The sequence below is a fragment of the Entamoeba histolytica genome, genomic scaffold (genome assembly GCF_000208925.1).
Source record: "Entamoeba histolytica HM-1:IMSS scf_1104750518923 genomic scaffold, whole genome shotgun sequence".
Lineage (NCBI taxonomy): Eukaryota > Evosea > Mastigamoebida > Endamoebidae > Entamoeba > Entamoeba histolytica.
In genome coordinates this window covers 5,991-18,616 of record NW_001914952.1, presented here as the reverse complement: position 1 = coordinate 18,616, position 12,626 = coordinate 5,991, and the positions used below count along the sequence as shown (strand labels likewise).

Here is a 12,626-nt window from a genome sequence, read left to right as displayed (position 1 = left end):
TGAGTAATATTAAAATATTAAATGATATGGAACAAGATACACCAGTAGTTGCATTTACTACAACAGATCTAAATATTTATAAAGTTAGTGATTGTATGAATAAAGAATTTCAATGGGAATTTAATACATTACAATTCCCTGCGGCTGTTCATTTTTGTGTAACAGAAAAAACTATTGGATGTGAAAAACAATTCATGGAAGATTTAAATAAAGCACTAGATATCATTAGAAAAGACCCAAAAAATCCTAAATACAATGTATGGGCACCAGTTTATGGAATGACGTCAAGTCTTCCTGACATTGATACTCTTGAAGATATGGTGAGTCAAGTTATTGCTCAATATTGTGATGTTATCTAAATAATTGAATACTTTTATTGACTTACATTATTGTGTTGTTTGTTAATTCTTTTTAAAAGTATGTGTTTTATTTTAATTCTCTCTTTTCTTATTTATTAAAGAAATTGTTATTATGTTTAATCAATGTGAGACAAATTAGTCTTATTTCTATTAGCTGTTTATAATTTGACTATAAAAACTCCAAATTATAAAAATGTTACCAAAGAAATATATTCAATAGAATCAAATACAATAATTATTAATTAGAATAGAAGTCAATGAATAAATGTCTATTAAAATAGTCTTTTGTTAATAACAAAAGATACATAAAATAAAGCCAAAATACAAATATTTAAATGAATTAAAATGATTTATAATTCACGTTTTTCAAATAATTTTTTTTCATCAACAGTTTTTATTAATTCTTTAATATCATCTACTATAACTTTAACTTCAGGTTGTTCTAATAAGGCAAATACTTCATTTGATGAAATTGAATCAGAGTCTGGATGATTTTTAAAGAATTGTTTCACAACCTCAGACCTGAATGCTCTTCTAACAATTGTTTCTAATGTTTTGGAAGCAGACTCATCATGAATTAAACGACGAGCATTACTAATAAAGATGAGATGTTCTTGAGGAATATCTTTGAATTGAATAGCATCAAGAACATTCCATAATTTATCATTTTTAAGGAAATCAATAATTTCATCAACATCAGAATCATCAGAAGAAAAGTCAATGTTATTAAACTGATTCAATAATGAATATACATCTGTTGATAATGTTTTATTTGCAAGAATTTGCATGAAAATATTAATATAAGGTTTATAATGTTCGTTATCAAATAATTGAGAATATTGTCCAGAATTAAGCATCATTTTAACAACCTCATATAATGGATTAGTTTCAGCATCAATTTCTTTGAATGTTCTAAGATCTCCAATTTTATCGTTTGTAGTATGCTTCTTAATAACGTCTTCAACAATAATACCTTCATCTATTTTCTTAAAATCTGAATTAACAACTCTAATTCTTGAATTACCACCAATTTGATGGTCATAATAACTACCTTTAGTACAATATAATAACCCAAGATGACCTCTAATACTTCGAGCAATAGAGACAAAATTGAGATAGTCAATTTTACTAATTTCATTATCAACAATAATAATTGCATTCATACCAGACCTTTTCAATATCATTTTTATATCTTCATTAATAGGTTGAAACAAAGGTAAAGCAACTCGATACATCCATGATTGAATAGTTAAATTAGATTTTGCACTATAAACTAATTTCTCTGTTTCATCAGAATAACGCATATTATCTAAATATGACAATTGAAATTGTGGAATGCCAGTTTCTGTATAATAGAATTTATTATCAGTTAATGGAGCAAGTGAATAAGAAGTAGAAATAAATTCATTAAAGAATGGATTAAATATAATATCTTTGTTTCTTTCAAAAACAAAAGAAGAAGTATATTGTTTATTTGAATACATACTAAGTCTAGATTGGTCCATAAAATAGGATATAATAGGTAATGTTGAAATATCAAAAAATTGTTGTAATTTAGCTAAATCAAATCCTCCCTGCAAAATCATATCTTTTTGACTGTGATGACGAATGATAATAAAAGCAGGGTATAATGAAATGTCTCTTTCTTTAATAATTTGTTGACTATTTTCCTTTAAAGCATATTTAAAATCCACATCTAAATCTTGATTCTTTTGAGCAAACTTCTCATATTTATCAATAAAATCTTTATTCTCTTCATGAAGAATCATTATCATCACATGACGTGATTGACTATTTAATTCATTCAAATCTTGGTCACTACATTTACTAACAAAATTCCCTTGACAAGAATAAATAATATGCAAGATAACAAATAATAGCATAAAAAATTATATCTTTTTAGTTCTTTTTCATGAATAAATTCTTAGTTCCATTAAGGAATTGTTTAATGTTTCTGTGTTTATTAAGTATAAATAATGTTATATATAACGTTAAATATTTCATTGAAATTATTGGATGTTTAAAATTTTTTTTTAATATGAAGTTATTAAAAAGAGAAAAATGTAAATTAAAAAAGAGAAAAAAGAGAAAAATTAAGGGTTTTGGTTATTTTCGTTTTGTAGATTAAAACTAGATTATTTAGAACCGAAATCATATGAATCAGTATCTAGCTTTTGCTGCAGTAATTTTCACAAGTATCACCACCTTGTTTACTATTGCACCAGTTAATGAGATTGCCGTTTTAGAAAAAGAACCAACATTTATTACACCAGAACCTCTTGATTTTCAATTTGAAGAAAATGAAATTACACCAGAAACTGAAAATTTTTATGATAAGGCTAAAGAAACAGGTATAAAAATTAAAGAAAAGACAATCGAATATACAAAAAAAGGAGCCAATAAAGTTAAAGAAACAGGTGCAAAAATTAAAGATAAAGCTATAGAATACACAAAGAAAGGGGCACAGAAAGCAAAAGAAACAATTAAAGTTGTTGAAGACAAAATTGAACAAGGTGTAGAATATACTAAAGAAAAAGGAGAAACTTTATTGAGTTCTGCATTAGAGAAAGGCCATGAAGTTTATATTAACATTAAAGAACAAACAAGTATTGCCTATGAAGTTGCCAAAGACAAAACAATTGATTTATATAACAAATTAAAACAATACTTTGGTAGCTCAAATGAAGAAAAAGAAGAAGTAGCTGATGTTGAAGAAGAGAGTGAATATTTGAATATTGAAGATGGTAGTCAAGAGTTTGAAGAAATCATTAAAGAAGAAATTAATAAACCTATTCAAAATGATAATAAAGAACCAATTACTATTGAAGAAGAAGTTGTTGTTATTCCAGAAGAATATGTTCCAATTATTGAAGAAAAAGAAGAAGAGTCAAAACAAGAAACTACAGAAACTGAAACAATTAAATCCAAACAAATGTCATATATAACTGTTATTAAACAAAGTATCATTCATTTATGTAGTGTCATCAAAACAAAATTCATTAAAATAATCAGAGGAATGGTATTTTATTTTAACAAATTGATATCAGTTATATTAGATGGTGCTCGATTTACAAAACATAGTATTATTAATTTTTATCGTACAATATTTAATAATAATAAAGAAGTAGAACTTATTCCAGAACAAGAAAAAATAGAAGAACAATCATCTAATACAATTTATCAAAAAATAACAAAAATTGGAGGTAGTATAAAAGAAGGAATAGAGTTTTATAATGATCTTGTCATTGACGAGATTGTTCATTTCATTGAGCAACATTCATTGTATAATAATTATAAAGAAGGAATTTCTAAAACATTAACTTTTATGCGAATGAATGTATTAATAAAATTTTATGGAGAAACACTAGCTTGTCTTATTTATGCACTCTTCTTCACTTTTTTGTTCCTTCTTCCTTTGTTGATCTGTGAGCGTTATCTTTAAATGATTTAATGGATTTGGTAAGAATTTATTAATTTTTATAACATTTTTTTTATAATAAAATTAAAAAAGGATTTAACAAAACTAAATAATTAAAGTAAATTAAATTGATATGAGTGAGTCAATAATTAAAAGTATTACAGAACATGGAAGTGATGATTATAAAGCATATTTAGAAGAACAACATATAAAAGAAGAAAAAGAAGAACAAGAAAATAAGAAATTAGTTTGTAACAAAAATAAAGAAGTGAATTAAATGAAAAAAAAAATAAAAAAAGACTTACAAATTTTAGAAAGAGACATTAGAAGAAATATCAGAAAGGGTACGTAAAGAAAATATTCAATTCATGAAAAAGAGAGAACAAAACCAAAAAAAGCGTTTAAGAAAAAAAAGGTCATTAAAGAAAAAAAGAGAAATTTTAAAACAATTAAAAAAAGACAAACAACAACAATCTAAATTAATTGGAACAGAATAATTAAAATAATTAATAAATGATTTTATTTTAATATAAGATAACAATAATAAAATAATGTTAATTAAATAAAAATACATGAATTAATGAATTTTACTTTCTTTTTAGAAAGAGAAGAATAATACAATTTACAATTTCAAGAGTGAGTCAATTTCACTTGATTTGATTTTATGTTTTTCCATATATTTCATAAATTGATTTACAGTTGGTGGCTGTTTTAATAATACTAATGGTGTTTTAAGTTCTTGTTGTAATACATTAGTGTTTTGAACATTTAATATTTCATTTTCTAAGAAATGAAATACAGTGTCTGCAACAGAAAATAATGCATAAAATCCTTCTAAGATAATAACATCAAATATTCTTAATACTAACTCAAAATTAAATGCGTTAATAAACCATGTATAATGCCAATCAAAGATAAAAAATGGTAATGGTTGGTCAATAATACCAAGTTGTTTTAATTTTTGTGCGAGTTTAGGATTTCTTTTTTGTAATAATAATCGAGTGATATTCCAACATCGTGTTAGTAAATTAAAATTACTAAACATTTCTTTTAAACGATATTTTTCCCCTAAAAATTGAACAGTTCCTGCATATGAACTATATTCATCAAGAAATAATGTTAAAATAGATGGTGCACAAGTCATTCCTTGAGTAAATTCTAAATTTTCTGTTCTTGAAGCTAGTGCATGAAAAATATTAAATAACACTTTCTGATTACCTCCATATGGTACTTTATAAGTATAATGTAATTGAAATGTTCGTTTTACATCTAAATCCAATTGTTTGTCAATAGGTGTTTTTGTGTATGGTTGATTTAATCTATTAAATTCATCTTTTAATGTTTCATAATCTACATCTTTAAGTAATAATAATTTCCATACTTCACTACGTACTTCATCAGGCATTCCTTTGTACATTCTATTAACAAATTTGGGATGAAATACACCTTTCTTTAATAACAAAATCATATTTTCCCACTTTGGAAGACGAAGTGTCATTTGTTTTATTTGTTGTTTTGTTTGTTGTGCAAGAATAAAAGGAATTGACTTTTCTGTTGAGTCTACAACAAATCCATATCTATTTGCATTGTCTGGTTTAACAATAACGTTATTACTAAAATCATAACATAATTTCACATCGGTATAATTACCAATATCTAATATTAATTTAACCAACAAAGGTAATTGTAACTGGACCGCATATTCTAATGGTATCTTTCCATCATTGTCTTTGATTTGAATAAGAAATCGTGGTTGAATAATATGAAATATCTCTGGATTTTCATGTCTTCCTAAGCATAAATGATGTAAACAATTTCTCCCTTTATTATCACCTAATTCGTTGGTCTACTTGCTCAATTATTGTATTACTAATAAAAAACAAACGGTCTGTAATATTCATTTTACCAAATTCTAATAAAACTTTTACCATACCAAAATTACCAGAACCACACGCCAACATTAATGTTGTTATACCATTACTGTTTTTACTTTTAACATCACCACCATTACAAATAAAATTCTTAAGTTCATTAACATCACCGTTATTGATAATATCAAAAGCCATATTACCTGTTACACTTCTTTTCAAAATAACTGCTGGTTGCCGGTTGATACAAGGTTCAATCTTCTTATCAATCTCCATTTCTCATATATAGAATTTTGAAGTTGATTTCAGTTTGATTTTTTCTTTTTTATTCTCCAAAAATAATTCGTGGTTCTGTTATTCTACAAAGTTCTTTATTAGAACTTTGCTATTGTAATTTACTTGTCATTTATAGTTTTTTTATTAGTAAAGAATTAAAGAGACAGGGTTATTTTTATTCCAGAACAAAAAACAGGAAAATTATATTTGTTTGTTATTCTAATCGCAGATTAATAAAAAAAAATTAATTCAAAAAATAAAACCCTAGTACATTTTCTTCTTTTTTTTTTACTTTATTTGGAAAAAATGATAGGTGTTTACTTTTTTTAAGAAAGTTTTTGCCATTTTCTATAAATAGTGTATGGGATTGAATTGGAACAACTCAGGAAATATAAGACAATTTTAGTTAATCGTTTTTGGAAGAAGTTCTTACAATTTTTGCACTGAAATGATTAACATAATTTCAAATAATTTTTTTATATCAGTAATAATACAATCAAATAAGTCATTTGTGAGCAGAAAATAAAGTCATCAAAGCTGTGATTGCATTTTCTACATGAATCCATGGGTTTTGTCCTTGTTTTAATGACTTGTCCTAATTTAATTAGAAGATGATTGGTTGAATAATAAGAGAAAAAGAATAACAAACAAATTTATGAATTATTTCAACAACACCAAGTTTATACAATTGGTCAATGTTTGAATTCATACATAAAGTAAAAATTTCTTTTAATATTAATGATGGTGAAAGACCATTCTCAATAAACTCACATAATTTAGGACGAATTAATTTTGGAATGACTTCAACATTTGGAGTAACAACGATTGTTTTGACAATAAGTTCACAAGATATTTTCCAAGTTGGTTTAAATAAGTGTTTAGTTTGAATATATACAAAGAGAGTGATTAATGTTGTTCTTAAATTACCGTTATTGGAATTTAATATCATTTCTTTATCTTTTTGGGTTATATGAGTATGTTCTTGTTGACATATGTTCGTTATTAATCTATCTACTTCATCATAGGTTGGAAGCTCTATTCTAATATCTAAACATCTTGAACGTAAAGGTTTCATCATTGCAGAAATATTCTCTGTGATAAAGACATATCTCCAATTGCCTGTTTCCATTGCTCTTCTTACAGCAAATTGAGCTTCTTTAGTGAGTTTGTCAGCTTCGTGAATTATAAGTGTTTTTTGTTGAGAACCAACTTTCATTTTATCAATGATAAATTGTAATGTAATTCTATCTCTTAACCCATATTGTGATGGATTAAATTCAACATGAAATGGAGATACTTTCAAAACTATTTCATGTTCTTCATCAATTTCATACTTTTCTTGTCCTAATTCTAATACAACACTACCATAAATCTCTTTTAAAAATAACATACAACAAGTGTATCTTCCACTTCCATTTGTTCCATGGATTACTAAATGTGGTGGATTTCCATTTTGACTTATATTATATAATAACTCTGTTGTTTCAGTCCAATGACATAATTTTGCAAAAGAACGAGGTTGATATTTTAATAATAATTTCATAATGTCTTGCATTTGTTACAAACAAACTCAATTGATATTAACTAGTTCTCTTTAGTTTAAAACTTGATTTAACAAACAATAATTCATTATACAATAATACCTCAATTAATTTAAGTTTATCATTACCATAAAATTCATTTACATTAATTTTATCTTATTCATTATTGACTTCTTCTTGTTTTATTTCTTTTGGTTTAAATTCATTCCATTTAGCTTGAATTTTATGAATTCGTTCTTGTTCTCCATTCTCTGTTTCAAATTCAATATAGTCTTTAAAAATATCATCTTTATGACACCACCCAATAGCAGCACCATAAATTTTTCTAACTAATGGGATGTTTTTTCTTCTTCTAGCATAATTTGCATATGCTCTCCATACCTTTTTGAATGTAAAATATTTATGTGGAATAATTTTTATTGTTCTTGAAAATATATCAAATGCATTTTCGTAGTGTTGTAACTTTTCTTCATATCGTGCATATAATACCCAAAATTCAATATATCGTGTCCATTTTTCTTTAGTTATTTCTTGTGGAGTTTGACTTATAATTCTTTCATAAAGCATTGTTGTTGTTTCTTCTGATTCAATTTCATTCATTTCCATTTGAATATAATCATACCAAGTATCATAATCAAATGGATTTTCTTGAATTTTTTGTTCATATTCAAATCTTCTTTTTTTCCAAATTGCATTATCAACATCTTTCATTTCTCCATTTATCTTTTCAAATTTTACATAATTATTAAGTAATATTCTTTTATTTTCTTCTTTACTATGATCAATTCCAAATAAATAAATTTGTCTTGCTCGTTCTATTTCTCCTTGACTTAATTCAAATTCTGCAAACATTTGATAATATGAATTTTGACAAACTTCTATATCTTTTGCCATTTTATTAAATAACTCTCTTGTACTTTCTACTGTTCCAAATCTTTTTTCAAATTCAACCCATTCTTTATATATTTCTTCACAATGAAGTTGTTGATTTGCTTGTTCAAATAATTCTTTTGCTACTTTAATTTCTCCTATTCTTATTTCAAATTTAATATAAGCAAGCCATGGATATTCTCCTGGTTTAAATGTCATCCATTTTTCAAACACTTCTTTACAATGATCAAAATTCTCAACTGTTTCTTCAAGTCTAACATATTTAAACCAAAGTTTATAAACCATTGGCAATAAACTCGTTGCTCTTTCTAATATATTTCTTGCTTTATTTACTTGGTTATTTCTTAATTCAAAATCAACATATTTCATCCATGTATCTGCTATGGTGTAATCTTGTTCTAATGCTCTTTCAAATATTGAACGTGCTCTTACATATTCTCCTTGTTCTTCTTCCCAAAATGCATATCTTGTCCATCTTTTTGGATTTTGTCGTTCTTTAGTAACACCTTGTTCAAATTCTTTTCTTTTAGTTAATCTATACGCTTGTAATTCTTCTTCATCATGAATTGTCATTTTAGGTCGTGTATAAGAAGGTGTTTGATTGTCTCTTGCTTCTCTGATCAGTTGTTCTGCTGTAATTTGAATTTCAGCAAATTCTCTATTTTTTATAATAGGTTTATTGCTCATCTAATTAGTTAGAAGAAAATATAGAAAATGAGATGTTTGTTTATTTCTTTTAATTGAACTTCATTTTCAAATTCTTCAGAAAAATTAATCACTTAGCCTTAATAGCAAATGTTACATATCCAACATGTCCTTTAATTGTTTTTGTTGGACAACACAATATTTCACTCGACATACAATCATCACTTCTTTTTCCAACTCCTTTAATTGAATATGGTCTAATAACATTTTCTTTTGTTAATAAATTGGTGAACCGACCATCTTTTCTAAGTTCTTGGCATGACTTTTGTATTTGTTCAATACATGGACAGAAACAACAAATTTTACCTCCAACTCTGAGTATATTATATGCATGTGTAATTGCTTCATATACATTTGGCAAATCTAAAAACACACAATCTGCTTCTTGCTCATGCAATAACCCTTCAACAAGAAATCCATTTTGTACAACATCACGTAATACAACTGTAATAACTTTGTCAAGACCAAGCATTTTAAAGTCTTCCTCTGCTTTAATCTTTCGTTGTTCATGAAATTCAAATGTATATAAATGTCCTTTACCTTGTTCATTCCCAAATTGTAAACGTGACCCAAATGCTGCTGATAAACATCCAGACCCTGTTCCTGATTCTACAATAATAGAGTTTGGAGTAATATCAAAATATGATAATACTGGTGATATTGTCTCATGATATAATACTTCATGAAGTTTTTATAAACAAACAAAAATAATAATAACTGAAACATTCTTTAAATACCCAGAATTTTTTTACTACTTTCATTTGCGTGACTAAAAAACATAATTTTATTATTTATTGATTTTCTTCATAAAAAATAAAAACTCAAAAAAAACAAAAAAGTTCCAATAAAAAAGTAGATATTTTAATATTAATTCTACTAACACATATCCATTCTTTCTTGCTATTTTAATTTCTATATTCATTAATTGCCGTATTTATGCATTATTTATTCGTTTCATATCATCATGATGTCTTTATATTGGAACATTGTTTCATATGGGAGTTTTTTATATTGAATATTTCCTGTATATTTTCTTATTAATCAATATAATAATGCATATATTGTCATGTTTTTCCATTTGTGATTTATTATGATAAATACAAGATAGTAGAATGTGTTCTACTGTTACTGTCTTGTCTTTACAAAGTGGGCAGTATTTCAATCTTTCATTTTTCATTATTTTTGCTTTTCTATACCCACAAAATATTGCTCCATCTTGCATTTTAGTTAATTGAAGAAATGAATTTTTCTTAATATTGATGGACTTCCATGCTTTCACTGTAGTAGTTTTATCTACTCCTTTTGACTCGAACCATCTTCTGAAGTGTCCACTAATTTGATGACACTTCCATATTTTGATGTATTTGTCAATAATTTTTTTATTTCTACTACTACTTCTTTTTCTTTTTTCTTTTCAATAAATTCATTTATTATTTCTTCTATTTTTGTTTCATTTATTTTATGAATTAATGTTTTTAATTCTATTCCATATTCCCTTCTTATTGTACCATCTATCTAATATGTTATTTCCTATTTCACTTTCTCTGGTACAGTAGTACATTCCTGTTCTAATTATTTCATTAACATATTCTTCATTTATGTTTATTAATCATTCATTTCTTCTATAATAACATACAATCGATCTTTGGAGTTTCACCATTGTATTTTGCCTTTCTTAAGTATTTTCTTATCTCCAAATCAATTTTATCTAAGTTACCTTTCCAATTTACAACTGATACTGAATGTCTGAAGATATTGATTACTTCTGTGTTTATTCTAGTAATATATCTTCTATTACTACTTTCATCACTGTTTATTTCTTCCATCTTTTTCATCATTTTTTCTTTGATGGTTTTACAATTGAAGGTGTCATCAATTTCGTCGGACTGCCATATTCCTAAGTATTTATACAAGTCATCACCTTCAATGACTGGGATGTTTTGCATTCCATTTGGTATTTCCTTAATGTTTTTTAATACCATTCCTGACTTTTCTCATTCATTTCAATATGTAACTTATTATTTCTTTAATTTCATTGTGGATTATTCACATTTCTTCACTACTTTCTGTCATTATTCTCAAATTATCCATATATAAGTTGTGATTTGCTTTTGGGAATTTCTCTTCGATGATTTGAGAAAATACATTCATCTGAATGATGAAGAGTAGATTTGATAAGGAATCGCCTTGTAAAATTCCTCTATTTAATTTAATCATTATGGATATTCATTAAATTTATAGCCGATGAATATCTTTCATCTAGTCATCATACTTTCAATAATGTCAATGATGACTCCCTCACAATTAAAATATTTTAATGATTCAATTACTCATTCATGGTTTACTGTGTCATATGTTTTCTTAATGTCATAATATGACTCCACATATTTTGTTTATTTTTCTTCTTTCTGCTGCTTTAATATATAACTAATTATTATTCATTCTTTAGCAGCAAGAGATTGCAACTTACACCACAATTGATTCCTACAAGTTTTAAATGATTTATTATTTATGTTAAGTCTTCTGTGAATCTTTTCTTTTAATATGGAGGTAAATACTTTCATAATTACATTTGTACAACTGATATGACGATAATTAGTGACATCGTTCATATCACCTCCTTTGTGGATTAATAAAGTTCATCCACTTACCATGTCTAATGGGATGTTTTGATTGAAGTTCAACCATTCATTAAAGATATTGAGAATGGCTTCTCTTGATGATGACATCCTTTTCCAATAATACCCATATATAGTGTCTATTCATTGTGCTTTCCAGTTACTTATTCTCATTATACTTAAATTTAATTCATTTATTGTTATTATGACATTATCATAATTTCTATATCTTTCATTCCACGAGGTGATTTGTTTTATTTTCCAATTATCTTTATTTAATATCACCTGTGTTTCATATAACATTTCCAATATTCTAAAGTAATATTGTTATTTGCGTATATTTCATTTGTTGTTTCTTCCTTATTCTAATTTTCTTATTAGAATCAAACATGATTTTATTTGTATTGATTCTGATTATTTCTTCCTTATTAAATTTAATTCTTTCTTTGATCATTGTCATCATATATTTTAGGTACTTTATTCTTTCTAGTGCTTTAACTTTTATTCCTTCTTCATCATGTTCTTTTAATTTCATGATGCACTTTATTCTGTACCATTTCCTTCCCTTAACCAAATCTTCTAGTCTATTGATTTTCTTTAGGATTTCTTTTATTTCATCAAATTTGTCTCCTATTATTTTATTTTGGAGATAAAGGTGCATAATCATTGAAATCTTCTTCATATCATCTTGCAGATCCTGTATTCTGCTTCCTGACATTATCCATCTATTATTAATTTCCATTATTAATCGGTCAGCTTCTTTTCATTGAATATAGTAATTAATGTTTGAACATTTTTCTATTTTCATTTCTTTCATTTTATTGATGAGAATGTTAAAGTATTCTTCATCAATTTCAGTAGAGTTATTCTTTAATATGATATTTTTTATTATTGAATTACACTCTACTCTTCCTTCTATTATATCATTTATTTTCACTTTAATGTATTGT

At 25.8% G+C, this 12,626-nt stretch overlaps 8 protein-coding genes across 8 annotated transcripts, besides 1 other annotated feature; 3 read left to right on the top strand and 5 right to left on the bottom strand.

Annotated features, from left to right (window-relative positions):
* Nucleotides 1–26: 26 nt before the first annotated feature.
* On the top strand, nt 27–359 carry EHI_175290 (sphingosine-1-phosphate lyase, putative; the record flags this gene model as incomplete). Its single annotated transcript, XM_001913726.1, has 1 exon — nt 27–359. One exon carries the CDS (start codon nt 27–29, stop codon nt 357–359), a length of 333 nt encoding a protein of 110 aa, XP_001913761.1.
* Nucleotides 360–709: 350 nt separating this feature from the next.
* EHI_175280 (uncharacterized protein) lies at nt 710–2,242 on the bottom strand (the record flags this gene model as incomplete). The annotated part of the gene is made up of 1 exon (XM_001913725.1): nt 710–2,242. One exon carries the CDS (start codon nt 2,240–2,242, stop codon nt 710–712), a length of 1,533 nt encoding a protein of 510 aa, XP_001913760.1.
* Nucleotides 2,243–2,514: 272 nt separating this feature from the next.
* EHI_175270 (uncharacterized protein) lies at nt 2,515–3,801 on the top strand (the record flags this gene model as incomplete). Its single annotated transcript, XM_645526.1, has 1 exon — nt 2,515–3,801. One exon carries the CDS (start codon nt 2,515–2,517, stop codon nt 3,799–3,801), a length of 1,287 nt encoding a protein of 428 aa, XP_650618.1.
* A 109-nt stretch (nt 3,802–3,910) lies between these two features.
* EHI_175260 (uncharacterized protein) lies at nt 3,911–4,274 on the top strand (the record flags this gene model as incomplete). Its single annotated transcript, XM_645527.2, has 2 exons — nt 3,911–4,024; nt 4,092–4,274. The coding sequence occupies 2 exons, from the start codon at nt 3,911–3,913 to the stop codon at nt 4,272–4,274; spliced, it is 297 nt and encodes a 98-aa protein (XP_650619.2).
* A 125-nt stretch (nt 4,275–4,399) lies between these two features.
* Nucleotides 4,400–5,921, bottom strand: EHI_175250 (Rab GTPase activating protein, putative; the record flags this gene model as incomplete). Its single annotated transcript, XM_645528.1, has 2 exons — nt 4,400–5,610; nt 5,663–5,921. The coding sequence occupies 2 exons, from the start codon at nt 5,919–5,921 to the stop codon at nt 4,400–4,402; spliced, it is 1,470 nt and encodes a 489-aa protein (XP_650620.1).
* A 505-nt stretch (nt 5,922–6,426) lies between these two features.
* EHI_175240 (activator 1 subunit, putative) lies at nt 6,427–7,476 on the bottom strand (the record flags this gene model as incomplete). The annotated part of the gene is made up of 2 exons (XM_648670.2): nt 6,427–6,516; nt 6,571–7,476. The coding sequence occupies 2 exons, from the start codon at nt 7,474–7,476 to the stop codon at nt 6,427–6,429; spliced, it is 996 nt and encodes a 331-aa protein (XP_653762.2).
* Nucleotides 7,477–7,618: 142 nt separating this feature from the next.
* Nucleotides 7,619–9,040, bottom strand: EHI_175230 (crooked neck protein, putative; the record flags this gene model as incomplete). Its single annotated transcript, XM_645530.2, has 1 exon — nt 7,619–9,040. One exon carries the CDS (start codon nt 9,038–9,040, stop codon nt 7,619–7,621), a length of 1,422 nt encoding a protein of 473 aa, XP_650622.2.
* Nucleotides 9,041–9,128: 88 nt separating this feature from the next.
* Nucleotides 9,129–9,980, bottom strand: EHI_175220 (uncharacterized protein; the record flags this gene model as incomplete). The annotated part of the gene is made up of 2 exons (XM_645531.2): nt 9,129–9,722; nt 9,891–9,980. The coding sequence occupies 2 exons, from the start codon at nt 9,978–9,980 to the stop codon at nt 9,129–9,131; spliced, it is 684 nt and encodes a 227-aa protein (XP_650623.2).
* Nucleotides 9,981–9,991: 11 nt separating this feature from the next.
* Nucleotides 9,992–12,626: part of a repeat region that runs on past the window's edge.